Below are 14,304 nucleotides of genomic sequence, written 5' to 3' on the forward strand. Positions count from 1 at the left end.
TCCTGCTGACTGACTGCTGGTGACACCATTTTAAGAGCTCTTATCAGGTCAAATGGTTCCATGATATTTATGATTCTGAAAGTGTCTAGGTCTGCCTTCATTCAGGCATGACATAAGCATGAAGGTTCTTAATTTTAGGAAAGACAGATTCATGAGCATCACAGAACTGCACCTTACCTAAAACAGGAAATGCAGTAGCTTGGGTAGCTCAGGTAGAGAAACTCCTTCAGAACAGAATGAAACAATCTGGGGGATGTTCTGAGTGAAACTAACCCCCTAGAGCTTGGCAGCCTGCTTTTGTAGACTTTGAATTTATGGATTATTGCTGTGCAGACACTGCCAGCAAATGGTACTGTGAATCTTCAAATAAAATTAGGTTTTTTCCCCACCTACGTTAGATAACTCAGTGCTAGGGTCACCACAACAGAAGTGAAGGTTTAGCGTGCATAAAGTTACAGTGTGCTTGACGATGATGATGATGATGATGAATGATCTCTCTTAAATATGGAATGACTTAAGATCTACAAGGAATGCAATGATTTCACTTCAAGCAGCAATGAGTAAATAGTGCCAATCTCTGTTAAAAAATTTAAATGAAGCGCTGATGAAAGAAGACAAAACTAGTTAACATTTATGTAATGCTTTTTTTTTTTTAATACAAATCAGGAGATACTTCATAACCATCTCAGCTTCACCTTTGAAAAGCATATGTTAAAATACCACAGAAAGTGAATCTAAAAAAGGGACATTTGCAGAGATTTTCAATTTTAGGAAATGCCCTGATCTTTCTGACACTTTGCCTTGTCTGAATATTTCCATTTCATTTTTATTTGTTGCGTGACATCTCATGCCTCCCATACATACTGTATTTCCTCAAATCCAAGACAAGGTTTTCCCCCTATTCTGTATGGGATGAAAAGTCCCTTGATTTTGATTTGAGTACCAGGTGGTAGGCCAGGCAGCTCCAGCTCCAGCCCCGACCTAGGGTTGAGATAGAATTGGAGTTGCAGCTTCTGTCCCACCTGCCAGCTGCCTCCCGCAGCCTCTGTCTCTCCCTATCACCTCTGCCTCCTTGCCACTTCTTCCCTCCCCCCTCCCACTGCTGCTAAGTCTTAGTTGCAGCTCTGACTCTGGGGCATGGAGCACAGGCTGGCTGCAGTCCCTGCCTAGCTAGGCAGCAGTAGTGCTGGTTACAGCAGCTCCAGATCTGGCTCTAGGTCTGACATGGTGCTGGTTCTGCCTGCCCCCTATAGCTGTTGACCTTCCCTACCACTGCTTTCTCTGCTGAAGCAGTGAGAAGGACAAATTTAAGGATTTATTGGAGACTGCCCCTCCAAATATTAGATTGTCAACATGGAAAATTATAACAGTTTTACTATTGAGGGATCATCTTAAATTTGAAGTTATCTTGGATTTAGGTAAATATGGTACGTATTTATACATGCATACAAATATGCATGTACACACATCTCCTAATGGAGGAACTTATTTTAGATATCATCAAAAAATATTTGTCTGACACTTTTAAACGTAAATGTAAATTCTGCCCTCCCTTTCGCTGGGGTTATCCCAGGGAAGTCAATGGGATGTAGAGTTTATTGTCCTAAATTTCCAGGAGAAAAAAAAATGTGGGTTTCCCCTTCCCCTTTATAAAAGTTTAAGCTCCTTTTTAAGCTTTGGGATAGGGATTTTTTGATTGTTTTCTTTTTTAAAAATTTGCTAGCCCTAAATAAATACAGGGCAGCTATTCGTTGGGGGTTTTATTAGTTTTACTTTTTATATTCTTTGAAATAGTGAAATGGATATATGTGTAAGTATACATGAGCTGTTTATATTAGTGTCTTACATTATTTGTTTTAATTAAAGCAGAACAAATTTTACCACTGTCCTGGTTATTCCAAGATAAATAAAAACAACCACCAGGTACTTGCTTATTATTCCTAGACTAATTTACGTTAATTTTAATTACCTGATAGTAAACAAAATGGAGGAAACGTGAGTCAATGCATCAACATGTTGACAGACTGACAGGATATCTTGTCCCTGCTGGTGATTTGTTCTTTGGCCTTGGGGAAATCACTTTGCCTCAGTTTCCTCAGCTGAACTGTTGTAATATTAAAGTTGACCCAACTTTGTAAGGTGCTTTGAGACTTCTAAAAATGAAAAAGCATTCTGCAAGCAATAAGGACTTAATGGCAAGACTTAAGGGGAACTTATTTAAGGTGTAAAAGGAGAAGTCAAATTTGTGTAAGATTTTTTTCACCTATTTCAATATTAAATAGGACCTTACTACACAAATTGCATCCCTGTAATTAGTAGAATGACTCACCTGGTAAGGTACAACTCAACACAAAGGTGTTATTGTAAATGCTTATAATTAAATAACTTGACTATTCAGCAGTTTATATGTTATTACAAAGAAGGGTCCCAGGCCTAATCCAGATGTAAGCAGACACAATACCCATTATCCTCAGTGGAAGTTGCTCTAATTTATGCCATGGTTGAATTATGTCCCTGGTCTCTCTCTGTCTACACATCAACCAATACTACGTATCTTCCCAGATATGATGCTGTTGGTACGAGCATGAAAAGCAAAATGAAATTCAAACCCAGGAAGCTTCCACAGTTTGGTCTTTCATTATAAACGTGAAATTCAGGTCAGGCTTGTTGAAAGGATTGCTCAGTTTCAAAGGAACCCTGACTGATTGATGTTTTCATGAATTAGTCTGGCAAAACTTAGTAATTGCAGCTGATTTTGCTTCGAGTTTTTATGTTTGTTTAGATCTGAAAGTAGAAAAAAACGATGGGAATGAGTCCAGGTAAATGAAAGGGGGAGGAAGCAGATTCATATAATCCCTAAGAACCAAGCTGTTATACATTTCTACTAGTGCATGATTCCCAAGTTCTAGGCGTGAGCAATTCCATAGGCAGTCCTTTGAGAGAAATATAGTATTGGTCTCTGATATTCTGTATAGGTTATGATGGCAAGTAAATTTCTACTATCTTTGTATAACTCTATTTTTTGACATCTGTAGTCTAAACATTTCATTATAAGTGAAACTGAAGTGAATAAAATAAACAAGTCAAATATAGAAATGCTACATAAAGCAAATCAATTTATTACCTTTTTTTATTATTCTACAGTTTGAGATGCTGACTGGTTCATTACCATTCCAGGGGAAAGACAGGAAGGAGACAATGGCTCTCATTCTCAAGTGAGTATGAAATCCGTTTAGTCTACCTACGTGTTATCTGAACTCATTGGATGAGCTATTGAACCTAAGCATACAGAATGTACCTAAGAACAAATACACACAGAGGATGAGATTTTGAAAACTGTGTATAGGGGTTCACATTACTACAAACTGCACTTCTGAGTCTACTAGATGGTTTGAAAATCACATTCAGAAATAAATTATAGGAGATGGAATGGGTGATTTATGATAAACCTGTTGAGGGGGCTTTTCAGGGAAAATATTTGAATGTAATAAAAGACTCGCTTATAAGACATGTACAAGGGGGAGCAGAGTTAAGGTGGTAAAAACTCTGTGTGGTCATTTCTTGACTTTTAAGCCCTTCACTTTCCTCCCTTCACATTAAATCAATGTTGAGCACATGCATAAAAGTTTGCAAGGTTGTGCACATACTCCCTGTCAATTTCTGATTTCTTTCATGTACCACTGAAGTACCAGAGCTATTCATAGAAGCATGAGATTTTTAATCAAAGCAAAATATACCGTTGCTCCCTTCCTTTTTTTAAACAGCCATTACGGCTCAAAAACATTCCCCCAAAAAATTTGCACTCGGACTTCTGAATTTATTTGTGCTTGCCCTTGAATGAGGAACAACCAGGGGATGGAGGGTGGGGGAGAGAAGAAAAAGATTGCCAAAGATAAAGGGAAAAGACTGAAAAAATGTAGAAACATCTGCAAATAACCCCTTAGAACCCATGTGCAACCTTAACTGTGTGGTAGTATAAGGTGCTTCAGGTCTCATCCTGCTCTTATTGAAGTCAGTGGCAAAACTTCCTTCAGCTTCAATAGGAGGAAGATTATGCTGTCTTTTTGTAATCTGTTCAGGTATTTGCACCTTTGGTGACAAATGCATGTGAGTATGTGCGTACATCTGTGTGTGTGTGTGTGTGTGTGTGTGGCTGCACGTATGCCCCAATTAAGTTAAGCTATGAACTGCAGCTGTAAATATGAAAATTTGGAGGAAATGTTCTGTCCTTTCAGAGCCAAGCTGGGAATGCCTCAGTTTTTGAGCATAGAAGCCCAGAGTTTGTTACGAGCCCTCTTCAAAAGGAACCCATCCAACAGATTAGGTATGGATTTCTGCATTTTCCATTTCTGCTGTGTAGAATGTGGCAGCAATAATTTCTTTCAGTGCATGGTAATTGGTAGGTGTCCTCTCCATTATGTGTGCATGTGTATTTATGTTTGTCATACAACCATGCAACCATAGGCAATACTGGGCACAGTAGCAAGAAAATCAGGCACAGCACTGGAATCCAAAGCTTGAGATTAATTCATAATTTATTTCTTCACTGAAGTAGTGTAGATCACCAGCATTTCTGAGCTGAGTAATATAACCCCTGTGGATAATCACATAGGAAAATAAGACACTAGTGACATTTTTAATGAGCTGTCTATAATTTTGGTCCAGTTTGGGGAGAGAGGCCAAATTCTTCTTTCATCTCCGCTCATAATACATTTCTGTGTCATTTAGCTTTCTGGGAGCATTTTGAACAAGGAGCCTCCCTCTTCATTACCAAAAAAATAAATACCTCCTTTATCATAAATGGTTTTTCTTTATCTTTCATCTTAGCTCCCATTTAAGTGTTAATAAGTGTAGAGGAAGTACTTGAGATTACCTAGTGCTGTCTCTACTGTTTAGAGTTCCATTAAGAAGGTACTGGTGTTCTGGGGGGATATCAGAAGGGACTTGGTACATGGATTCAGTTTATAGTAGTAGGTACCTCCTTTGAAAATGTGGTTGTTAAATTGTTTATGCTGGGAAGAACAAGAGTAACTGTATCAAAGATGAGTTTACTAAAGGAACACTGTGGGTGCATCTACACATGCATTTGTTCCAAGATCAGTTTACTTGCAAGTAAACTATTCATGAGTAAATGCTTCCGGGCAAGCATCTACACATGCAGGGATGTGGGACCAGACTTGCTGCTCCTAGCAGCAAACTACTGCCACTTCCTTCAGCCCTGCAATGGGCCCCTGCTGCTACCAGGGGGAGATCAAAGCTTCCCCTGGGTACTAGCCTGGGGCTGGCAGGGAGTACAGGGCCAGGAGACAACTAACTGTCTCTTGGCCAGGGCTGGGACATTGCTCCCTGCCCTCAAGGCAGCTGCCTGCTGCCGGGGTGGGGACAATGTCCCCCTGCCCGGGAAGCAGGGAGCTCCTAGCCCCAGCTCCCTGACTGGGGCAAGGGACTTAGAAGGAGCTGCAGGGGAGGGACAGGTCACAGCCCCCAAGTTCCCCAGCCTGTTCCCCACCCAGCTCCATGCTCGCAAAGCTGAGCCGGGAACAGGCTCTCCAGCCCCTGCCCTGCAGTTGTGGAGTGGGGCAGGTCCCAGCCCCATGCCCTGATTGGGCGATCAAGGCATGGGGCTTAGAAGAGCTGCAGGGGTGGGGCAGCTCCTAGCTGCCTGCCCCATCTACCAGTGGGGCAAGTATCAGTGAGCCCCTCTGCCTCATGTGCCAGTACAGTGGCCCAGCCAGGAGCTCACTACTAGTTGTCCCACCGGTAGATGGGTTAGGGGACCAGGATCTGCCCCACCCATGCAGCTCTTTCCCAGCCCCATGCCTCAATCGCCTGATCAGGGCACAGAGCTGGGACCTGTCCCTGATGGGGACAGGTCCCAGCTCCCACTCTACAATTGCAGGGCTAGGGCTAGAGAGCCTGTTCCCTGCTCAGCTCTGCGAGCATGTAGCTGAGTGGGGAACAGGTTGGGGAGCTTGGGAGCTGGGACCTCCCACCACCTGCAGCTCCTTTCAAGTCCCCTGCCTCAATCAGGGAGCTGGGGCTGGGACCTCCCAGCCCCCGCTCTGCAATCATTCAGCTCTGTGAGCATGGGGGCTGGAGAGTCTGTTCCCTGCTCAGCTCCCCAGCCTGTTCCCCACCCAGTTCTGCACTCATGGAGCTGAGCAGGGAACAGGCTCCGCAGCTCCTGCCAGCAGGGAGCTCCCAAGGCCACCTCCACAATCAGGAAACCAGTGCTGGGAGATCCTTGTCTCCCAGCACTTGCTCCATGGTCATGGGGTCGGGGCTGGGAGATAAAGATCTCCCGCCCCACGAACACAGAGCTAGCTCTGAGAGATAAGGATCTCCTATCTCCCTGGTTGCAATTGGGAAGTGAGGGCTGGGAGATAAGGATCCTCATCTCCCAGCCCCCGCTTCACCATCATGATCTTGGAGCAGGGGGCTTGGAGCTCCCTGCTTCAAGGGCAGGGAGATATAGTCCTTGCCAGGGCTCTGGTGGCAGAGCCCACCCTCGCAGCAGGCAGCTCCCAGGGGCAGGAAGCTATATCCTACCCCCTGGTGCCTGGCTCACCGGGAGCAGATTTGCTCCTGGGCAGACATCTATACGAGCACTACCACGCAGTAACTACTCGTGAGTAAATTTGCTATTTGCATCTGCAGGTAGCAAATTACTTGATATTAGCAAGGTTTACTGTGCAGTAAGCATGTGCACATGTAGACACACATGCTTACTGTGCAATAAACTATGCTACTTTACAGTAAAGCATCTTGTGTAGACATGCTTTGTGCTACTATTAATTAAAGTATTGCTTTGTTCTATGAAAATATTTTAAGTTCTTTCTACCTCCCTAATCCCTTGCTCTGTTCTAGGCAAACAAGGGAATGACTTCAAAAATAAAAGAGGCAAAAGGAAAAAGAGTAGTTGCAGGAAGATTTAGCTTTTCATTCTCTATTTTGACAACTCTCCTTTTTCTCCTACCTCCATTTCTCTTAGTAATTTATCCCTCTTCTCCTCTCTACTGCCAATTTAATGACTTTTTTTTTCCCATCTTTAAAAGTTTTGCAAGTCTTTACAATTCTTCCTGTTGCTGCATCCTAAGCAGGTCCATCTTCTTCCATGTTTAGTTTTGGGGGAATTACTGTAGCCTTACCTCATAATAAAGGACTCTGTTCCTGAAACTGACCAACTAGCAAACTAAGGGACTAATCAGGTTACTGCTTCTCATCGTCTTTAGAATATTTAAAAAATTCCAAACACGTTATCAGTGTTGTAGAGTCTCCACTACTAAGTAATACCGCAGTATGAAATTAAACACAGTTTTCAGAGAAGTGGAAGGCAAGACGGAGAAGTTTAAAGCCCAAGATTCTGAAATTCGAACAGAGGATGTCATTGAGAATGGATTGGAACTCTTGTCCAATTAAACATTATTTTTTTCCATTCCATTATTTAAAGTTTCACTGTCAGTTCTGCCACCAGAAGAATTTAAATCACTAATATTATGTATCCTGTACTGGATAGTCATAAAAAATGTAGCTTTGAGATAACTGCTGGATTTTCAGAGCTTTTATGTTCATCATAATTGATATTTGCCTAGTACAATGCTGGCATTAATTCTTACCCCTATAGTAAATGGATACACGAATAGAAACTGTGGGCTTGATTATATGGGATAGTATCCCAGCCATTCAGCTATAACTCCACCATGTAGATACTTTGTTCTGGAATAAAAGTGGTTTTACTCTGGAGTAATTATGCTTTTCAGAAAATAAAGGAAACAGTTGCTTTACTGTACAGCTTTCATTACCTCCAATTAGCCATGTTCTTTTTATGCTCTCCTATATCCCCACTATTCAGTTGGAAATACATTGCATTCAAAACTTTTAGGGGGTTGCAAAGAAAAGACCTCAGGGAAAAGAAGGAAAGTGGCTCTTCGACCCTGCAAGATCTGCCATAGGAAAAGAAATAGCTAATTGCTCCTGGTTAAATATGTCATTAGCTGACATTAGCTGCCAAAATCTCCACTGGGCTGATTTATTACTTTCCTTTTGGAGAAGAAACCACTGAATAGTGTAAATACTGAGAAACCTGTGAAGAGCGATATGTTGTTCCCTTCTGTAACTATTTATGCTTCTAAGATTTTTTTGGACTAGGGACAGGAGTAGGAATGCAAAGCTAAATTGAGCAAATAAGTTGTTCCAAGTTGTGTTCAAGCAAGTAATGCAGGAGTGGTTTTTTTCTTTTCTTCTGGCAGCTGTACTTAGCTGTTCAAGCACTTGAGGTGGTGTTGAAGGTATGCTATATAGTGCATTCGAGTCTACATGTAGCAGTCACAGCATTAGCATTCTGACAGACAGCTCTTAGCAAAATGCCTGGCAGTCCAGTTACATCACCATCTGGCTGAGCCATGGATCCTGCAATTTCTAATAATGATGTGTATTTGGAAAATGGAAGCTTCTTCTCAGTATGTGTCCTCAGGCTGCTATGCGATCTTGCAATGCTTTGTTGGCTACAGCAGTACTCGTGTGTAAAATGAACATTCTTCTTCAACTGTATGTCAGTGTGGATCCCAATATAGATGCTTGTGCTCCGAGTTAACCAAAAACAGCAGTGTTTGTCAAGACAACACTTATGCCCTCTGCCATTTCCTGTTGCCATGAGAAGGCATAAAGAATGAAGTGGCTGTACCCCTCCTTCAGTTCCCTCCTACTGCCCATAGCAGTGAGATAAGAATTGATTAGTGTTCAACTCACTAGTTCGTAGATTCAGCTAAACCTTCCTCAAGCCTGAATTTCCTCAGAGCTCTTTTGATATCACATTGGTTTTACACTGCTGGAATCATAGATACACTCCTTGACTAAGTGACGATGTCTACACCCCACCGCTCCCTATGCAGGTTTTGAACCCTATCTATTACGCCAGAACCTAAACCAGTGGAGCTCAGTTAATGGCCCAAAGTGACTGGATCTGACCTGTGGCACAGGGGATCAGCAGCTCGACCTGGCGTGTCCCCTTCTTTGCCCCCACAACAGAACTATCAACATTCCTGGATCTTACAGTTGCACCTCCAGAAATGTTATACTGTATATATCTCATCCAGTGTACTAAATACCCTGATGGAAAATATGTAAAAGAAACCAAACAACAACTGTATATCAGAATGGATGCACACTGGAAATCTATCAAAGACAAGAATGCTCGACTACCTGTGGGGGGTACAGGTAAAAAGCAGAGAATCCTGTTCCCAGAAGGTTTTTCTCCTCCAAAGGAAAGATCCATAGGAGCAACCAAAGAATGTTTTGGAGGCACAGATGCAGAAGATCCTGCACTATAGGACTATAGACTGCTCCTGAAACAAGTGGAATAGACAGTCAGTTCTCTCAAAGTGTGTCAGGCAGCACCAGCTTCAAGTCAGGTCTACCAAGAAACCTTAATTCTTGCATTTCCTAACTTTTGAGGGCTTGGCTTTTCAATCTGAAGTTTTTTACATTGTTTTTATCTCATGAAATTACTTACATAGAGTAATGCAGGAAAAAAGGTTTTCCATTTCACAGAAAAAGGATTTTGAGATTTAGAAATATTTTAACTCTGAACTGGAAAGAACAAGCACATCTCAAAATGATTAAAAAAAACTGGCAGGCAGGCAGCCCATCCAACCTATCAGGCAGGCAATCCAAGTAGCTCACCTACCTATCAAATGAACAGCTCAGAAGCCAGGGAGCCTGCCTGCCCCCGATCTGGACATCCCAGTATCCAGAGAGCTGGTCAGCTTGAGTAGTCAGTCAGTTGGGAAGCCAGCTGCCAGCTCTTGGGACAGCCCTGGATCACAGATAGCTGCCTGATAGTCACAGGATGCTGAGACTTAGGAATCTTGTGTTCAAGTCCAGGCACTGGAGGGAATATGCTTCACTGATGGGGAACTTTTCTGCTCTATGACTCCCTGCTTGTCTGCATTCTCCTTCCCCATGTCTGCATCCTGTGCTTGAGAATGCTCCTTTCATGGATTCCAACATTATACCAAGGATCCAAAGTGGGAGTGAATTAATTTTCAGGGCTTCCTCAACTGTTGACGCCAAGAGGGGTGCACAGTGGGATCCACAGAAGAGAAGAGATGGAAGCAGTGGGAAGTTGGTGGGAACTACCAGGTGCAAATCACTTATGAAGAGCAAGCCACTTTATTTATGAAGCTAAGTAAGGATTTAGGAGCTTAACTTTTGGAACTTGCTATGAAAATCCCAGCCTCAAGGTTTTCTCCATTTAAATAATAAGTAATTGCTGACAATCATGGTTTTAAAACTTGATGCTTACTGTAGTAGTGAAGGGATTGGGAGCAAGGTAGACATTCATTATAACAGTAAATGAAGAATCTAAATAAAGATTTTTAAAGCTAAGGCAAAGCAAAATGAAAAGATGTTTTTTGTCCTAAATTAACATTAATTGTCATTTTGGGTATACTGGTGATAATCTTATTGTGGATAGCTGAATTAGGACTAATGGCATAAGAATGTGAAGGCAGGATGATTAAAACAGGTTGTTATTCGTAATGAGAGGAGCAGAATTTAAATTAGCCAACAATTTGTCTAACCATTTGGCAGAAGGCAGTACTTAAAAGGAATAATTTGGCTTTGTAGATATTAGCCTGCAGTGAGTTACGTATAAAAGTCCATAGTTAAAGGAAAGTGGAGTGAGACATTCTGGCAGAGAAAATCCCTTGAAAATTAAATGAAGCATACTAAAATAAAGAAGAGACCGCGTCATTGATCAAGCGCTTGTTTTCAATTGCTGGTTTAAAAGTTTAGTAATCTAGGAAGCATATGCATTTTCACCTATAGCATTTCTAACTAGCAAGCTGGAAAATACAATTTACAAATTACTTGATTTTGATTTTCATCTTGCCTTCCTCCCCCCAACTCTCTCTATGATGTTCTAACAAATAGTGTTTAATGAACCACTAGAATTAGAGGTGAATGGCCATTATAAAATACTGCTCTGACACTTTAGTTGTTTTCAGGTTGTGAATGCTAGAATAATATTAGAAGTACAAGGAGGGGTCAGAGCAAAAGGGAGGGTGGTAATCCCATTTATCCGGTTTTATTTTTAAGGCCTGGTACACTGCTCAAACCTTAAAGAAGGTTTATGATATAGACCCTCATGCTAGGCATTGTTTACCCAGTTTTGAGTCAACCATAGTATGATCTATACCATGGGTGTCCAACTGGTGGTTCATGGGCTGCATGCGGCTCTGAAAGGTTAGTATGTAGCCTGCTGGCTCCCACCCAGCTGCCGTTCCCCGACCTCCCCCACCACCCCTGTTGCTTTTCCCCTGGAAGCCGGGTTTCTCAGGCCTCCCCCCACATCCTCCCCATCTGGCTTCTACTTTCTGCTCACACTCCTGGGTTCATAACAGCACAGTTGGTGACTGCCCTCATGGCATGCATGACTGGGAGGGGGAGGAACCAGGTTTCCTGCACTGTGCACATGGTAGGAGGTGCTCACTGGGCTGCCCATATGGTGGGGGAGAGCCTTGGGTGGGGGGAGGTAACCCACATAGAATCATAGAAGTAGGGTCGGAAGGGACCTTGTAGATCTTCAAGTCCAACCCCCTGCCTGGGCAGGAGGAAAACTGGGCTCAAGTGACCCCAGCCAAGTAGGCATCAAGCCTCTTCTTAAAGACCCCCAGGGTAGGAGCCAGCACCACTTCCCTTGGAAGTTGGTTCCAGATCCTAGCCGCCCTGACAGTGATGTAGTTCACATACATAGTAAACTTTCCCCAGGTCTGTGGCTCACCAACACAGTGAGCATCCCCCAGGTCTGTAGCCCACACCTCATGCAGGCCCCAAGGTTGTGGGCCACATGGTATATGGTCCCTGGCTGACCAGAAGGTGGACCACCCTGATCTATACCATCTACTACAAGTGTAACATGAGTCCAATATCACTGCTCTCTTAGCGTTGGCTACACATCCCACTGAGTCAGGGAGCAATGACAGGCCAGTGAAGTTCTGAGTCCCTGAAGGAGTGAAATCGCAGGACAAACACCAGGGAAGGGAAAGGACTGGCAGGATATGTAGATGTATCCAGATACCCAACTTTGGAAACAACAGGGCCTGATTCTTATTTGTGCTAAGGCCTTTAATACCAAGATTTCAGGGCCCTTTTACACTGCTGGAATAGCATAAGGGGACCTTAGTATAATTGAGAATTCATGCCAAGAAAGCGTAAGTTGAAGGTTTATTTCAGTAGGGTCTAGATGGCACCCAAAGCAGTAATTGTAGTTTCCCCCTCCCCCACTTTCCTTAGCTTCCCCAAAGAAAATGGTTTTTAAATTGAAAACACTTTTTTGTTCCATCTTACAGCATTTTACTGAAATAACAGGTCTGATTGCTGTAAAGAACTTTCCACTGTGTCAGGGTCACTGTATACCTTTCTCTCTCAAATTGGGAATGAGCAACGTATTTGAAGTGATTTAATGGAAAGAATTCTGAGACTATAAAGGTAGTAAAGAATATAATCCACAGAAACTGCAAGTCAGGAAACCTTTTCTGTTCATTTCTGAACAACTAATTCAACAACTTCCACACTTCTGACAGTGCCCCTTTTCCTATAACAATTCAATAATAAAACAACAGGAAAGTATTATGAGTATAATTATTGTTTGTAGGCATTTTTAGTTGAACAACTGAGGCTTAAAATAATTATGTGCTCATAACCATAGTCTTAAAAAATAATTGTATTCTCCATTATTAACATGTACTGCTTTTATATTAATCCTAATGTTTTATGGAATGTACTTCAATTGGTTATTTGCTGTTGGTGAAAATAATGTTCAATGTCTACTTTTCAAGGGTCCTCTGGGCAAATCACACATGCTCCAGTAGGTTATAGGCCACCCTTCAAATATCAGTGACTTGAAAGACTGCTTAACACGGCTTGAGGCCCAGGCCTGGAAAGGATCATGGATCAAACTTAACACCCTAACAGAATTCCCCTTTGACTTTAACAGGGCTACTGGCAGGCATGAAGAATCTGACAGGACTGATTTCTGTTGCAGAATCCTAAATGGAACAACCAATAGATAATAAATATCGTATTTTCTCACAAAGGCCACCCCAAATAAGACATGCACCTTGTTTTGGGGTAGGCAGAATGAAGAAGCAAATAGATTTCCAGAGTTAGAGTTACAGCTGTATACACAGGGACAGAACCTAGTCTTAACCTCACTCATGCTCCCTTTCCTGCTCAGGGAAATGTTACAGTTTGAACCCTTTTCACAACTGAATTGACAGCTGCTCTTGGCAGCTCTGCCAAATGCTGAAGCTGCAGCTGCTGAAGACTGGACTCCATGGGCAGACCCAGGTTTTTTTAATAGAGCTAAAAATATTCTGCAGGATTGTGAAATAGGAGAAGAGAGATCAGCAGTAGCTAAATTCTTTGGAAGAATTGCAGTAGAAGAGATAGCTTGAGTAGTGGGACATCAAGACCATTTAAAGGAGAATGGGTCATTAACACCTGTTGAGTGAAGATGCACTGTCAGGAATCAAGTAGATTCTAATTGTTACCAATAGGATTCTTCTTGCCAGAGACCTCCAAGGTTTGACACAGCCCCACATCTGATTTGGTATCAAGTGAACTTTAATAGTAACTCCTAACACTATTAGTAATTTCCTCCCTGTAATATGACCTGGCAAATGGCTCCTTTAGACTGTATAGCAGTGACCTTCGGTGGTACCAGCTTCGGGTCTTCTGCTGGGTGTGTGGGATGCTTGCTTCCAGCTTTCCCGCTCTTTGAGTAGAAATTCCACAACTGCCCCCCATCTCATAGTTTCATAGTAGCTAGGGTCAGGAGGGACCTGAACAGATCATCTAGCCTGAGCCCCTGCCACAGGCAGGAATGAATGCTGGGTTCACAAGACCCCAGACAGGTGATCGTCCAACCTCCTCTTGAATATGTCTAAGGTAGGGGTGAGGACCACTTCCCTGGGAAGTTGGTTCCAGATTTTGGCCAGCCTAACTGTAAAATATTGCCTTCTGATCTCCAACCTAAACCTATTCTCCATCAGCTTATGACCATTGTTCCTTGTCACCCCAGGTGGTGCTGGGGAGAAAAGGGCTCTACCTATTTGCTGTTGATCCCCCCCTGATGAGCTTGTAGGCAGCCACCAGGTCCCCCCTCAGCCTCTTCTTGCTGAGGCTGAACAGGTTCAGGTCCTTCAGTCTCCCCTCATAGGGCCTGTCCTGCTGCCCTCTCACCAAGCAGGTGGCCCTCCTCTGAACCCTCTCCAGGCTGGCCACATCCCTTTTGAAGTGCGG

At 42.8% G+C, this 14,304-nt stretch overlaps 1 protein-coding gene across 5 annotated transcripts in view; it reads left to right on the forward strand.

Moving 5' to 3' along the window:
* Positions 1-14,304, forward strand: part of RPS6KA2 (ribosomal protein S6 kinase A2) — a 460,482-nt gene that overhangs the window by 370,706 nt on the left and 75,472 nt on the right. For all 5 annotated transcript variants that reach the window (XM_014525104.2, XM_025216519.1, XM_025216520.1 and 2 more), the window contains exons 9-10: positions 3,145-3,215; positions 4,236-4,324. In XM_014525104.2, coding sequence (XP_014380590.1) covers positions 3,145-3,215; positions 4,236-4,324 — 160 coding nt within the window. The remainder of the gene's footprint in view (positions 1-3,144; positions 3,216-4,235; positions 4,325-14,304) is intronic.

Source organism: Alligator sinensis, unplaced genomic scaffold (genome assembly GCF_000455745.1).
Source record: "Alligator sinensis unplaced genomic scaffold, ASM45574v1 scaffold832_2, whole genome shotgun sequence".
In the NCBI taxonomy this organism is placed as follows: Eukaryota; Metazoa; Chordata; order Crocodylia; family Alligatoridae; genus Alligator; species Alligator sinensis.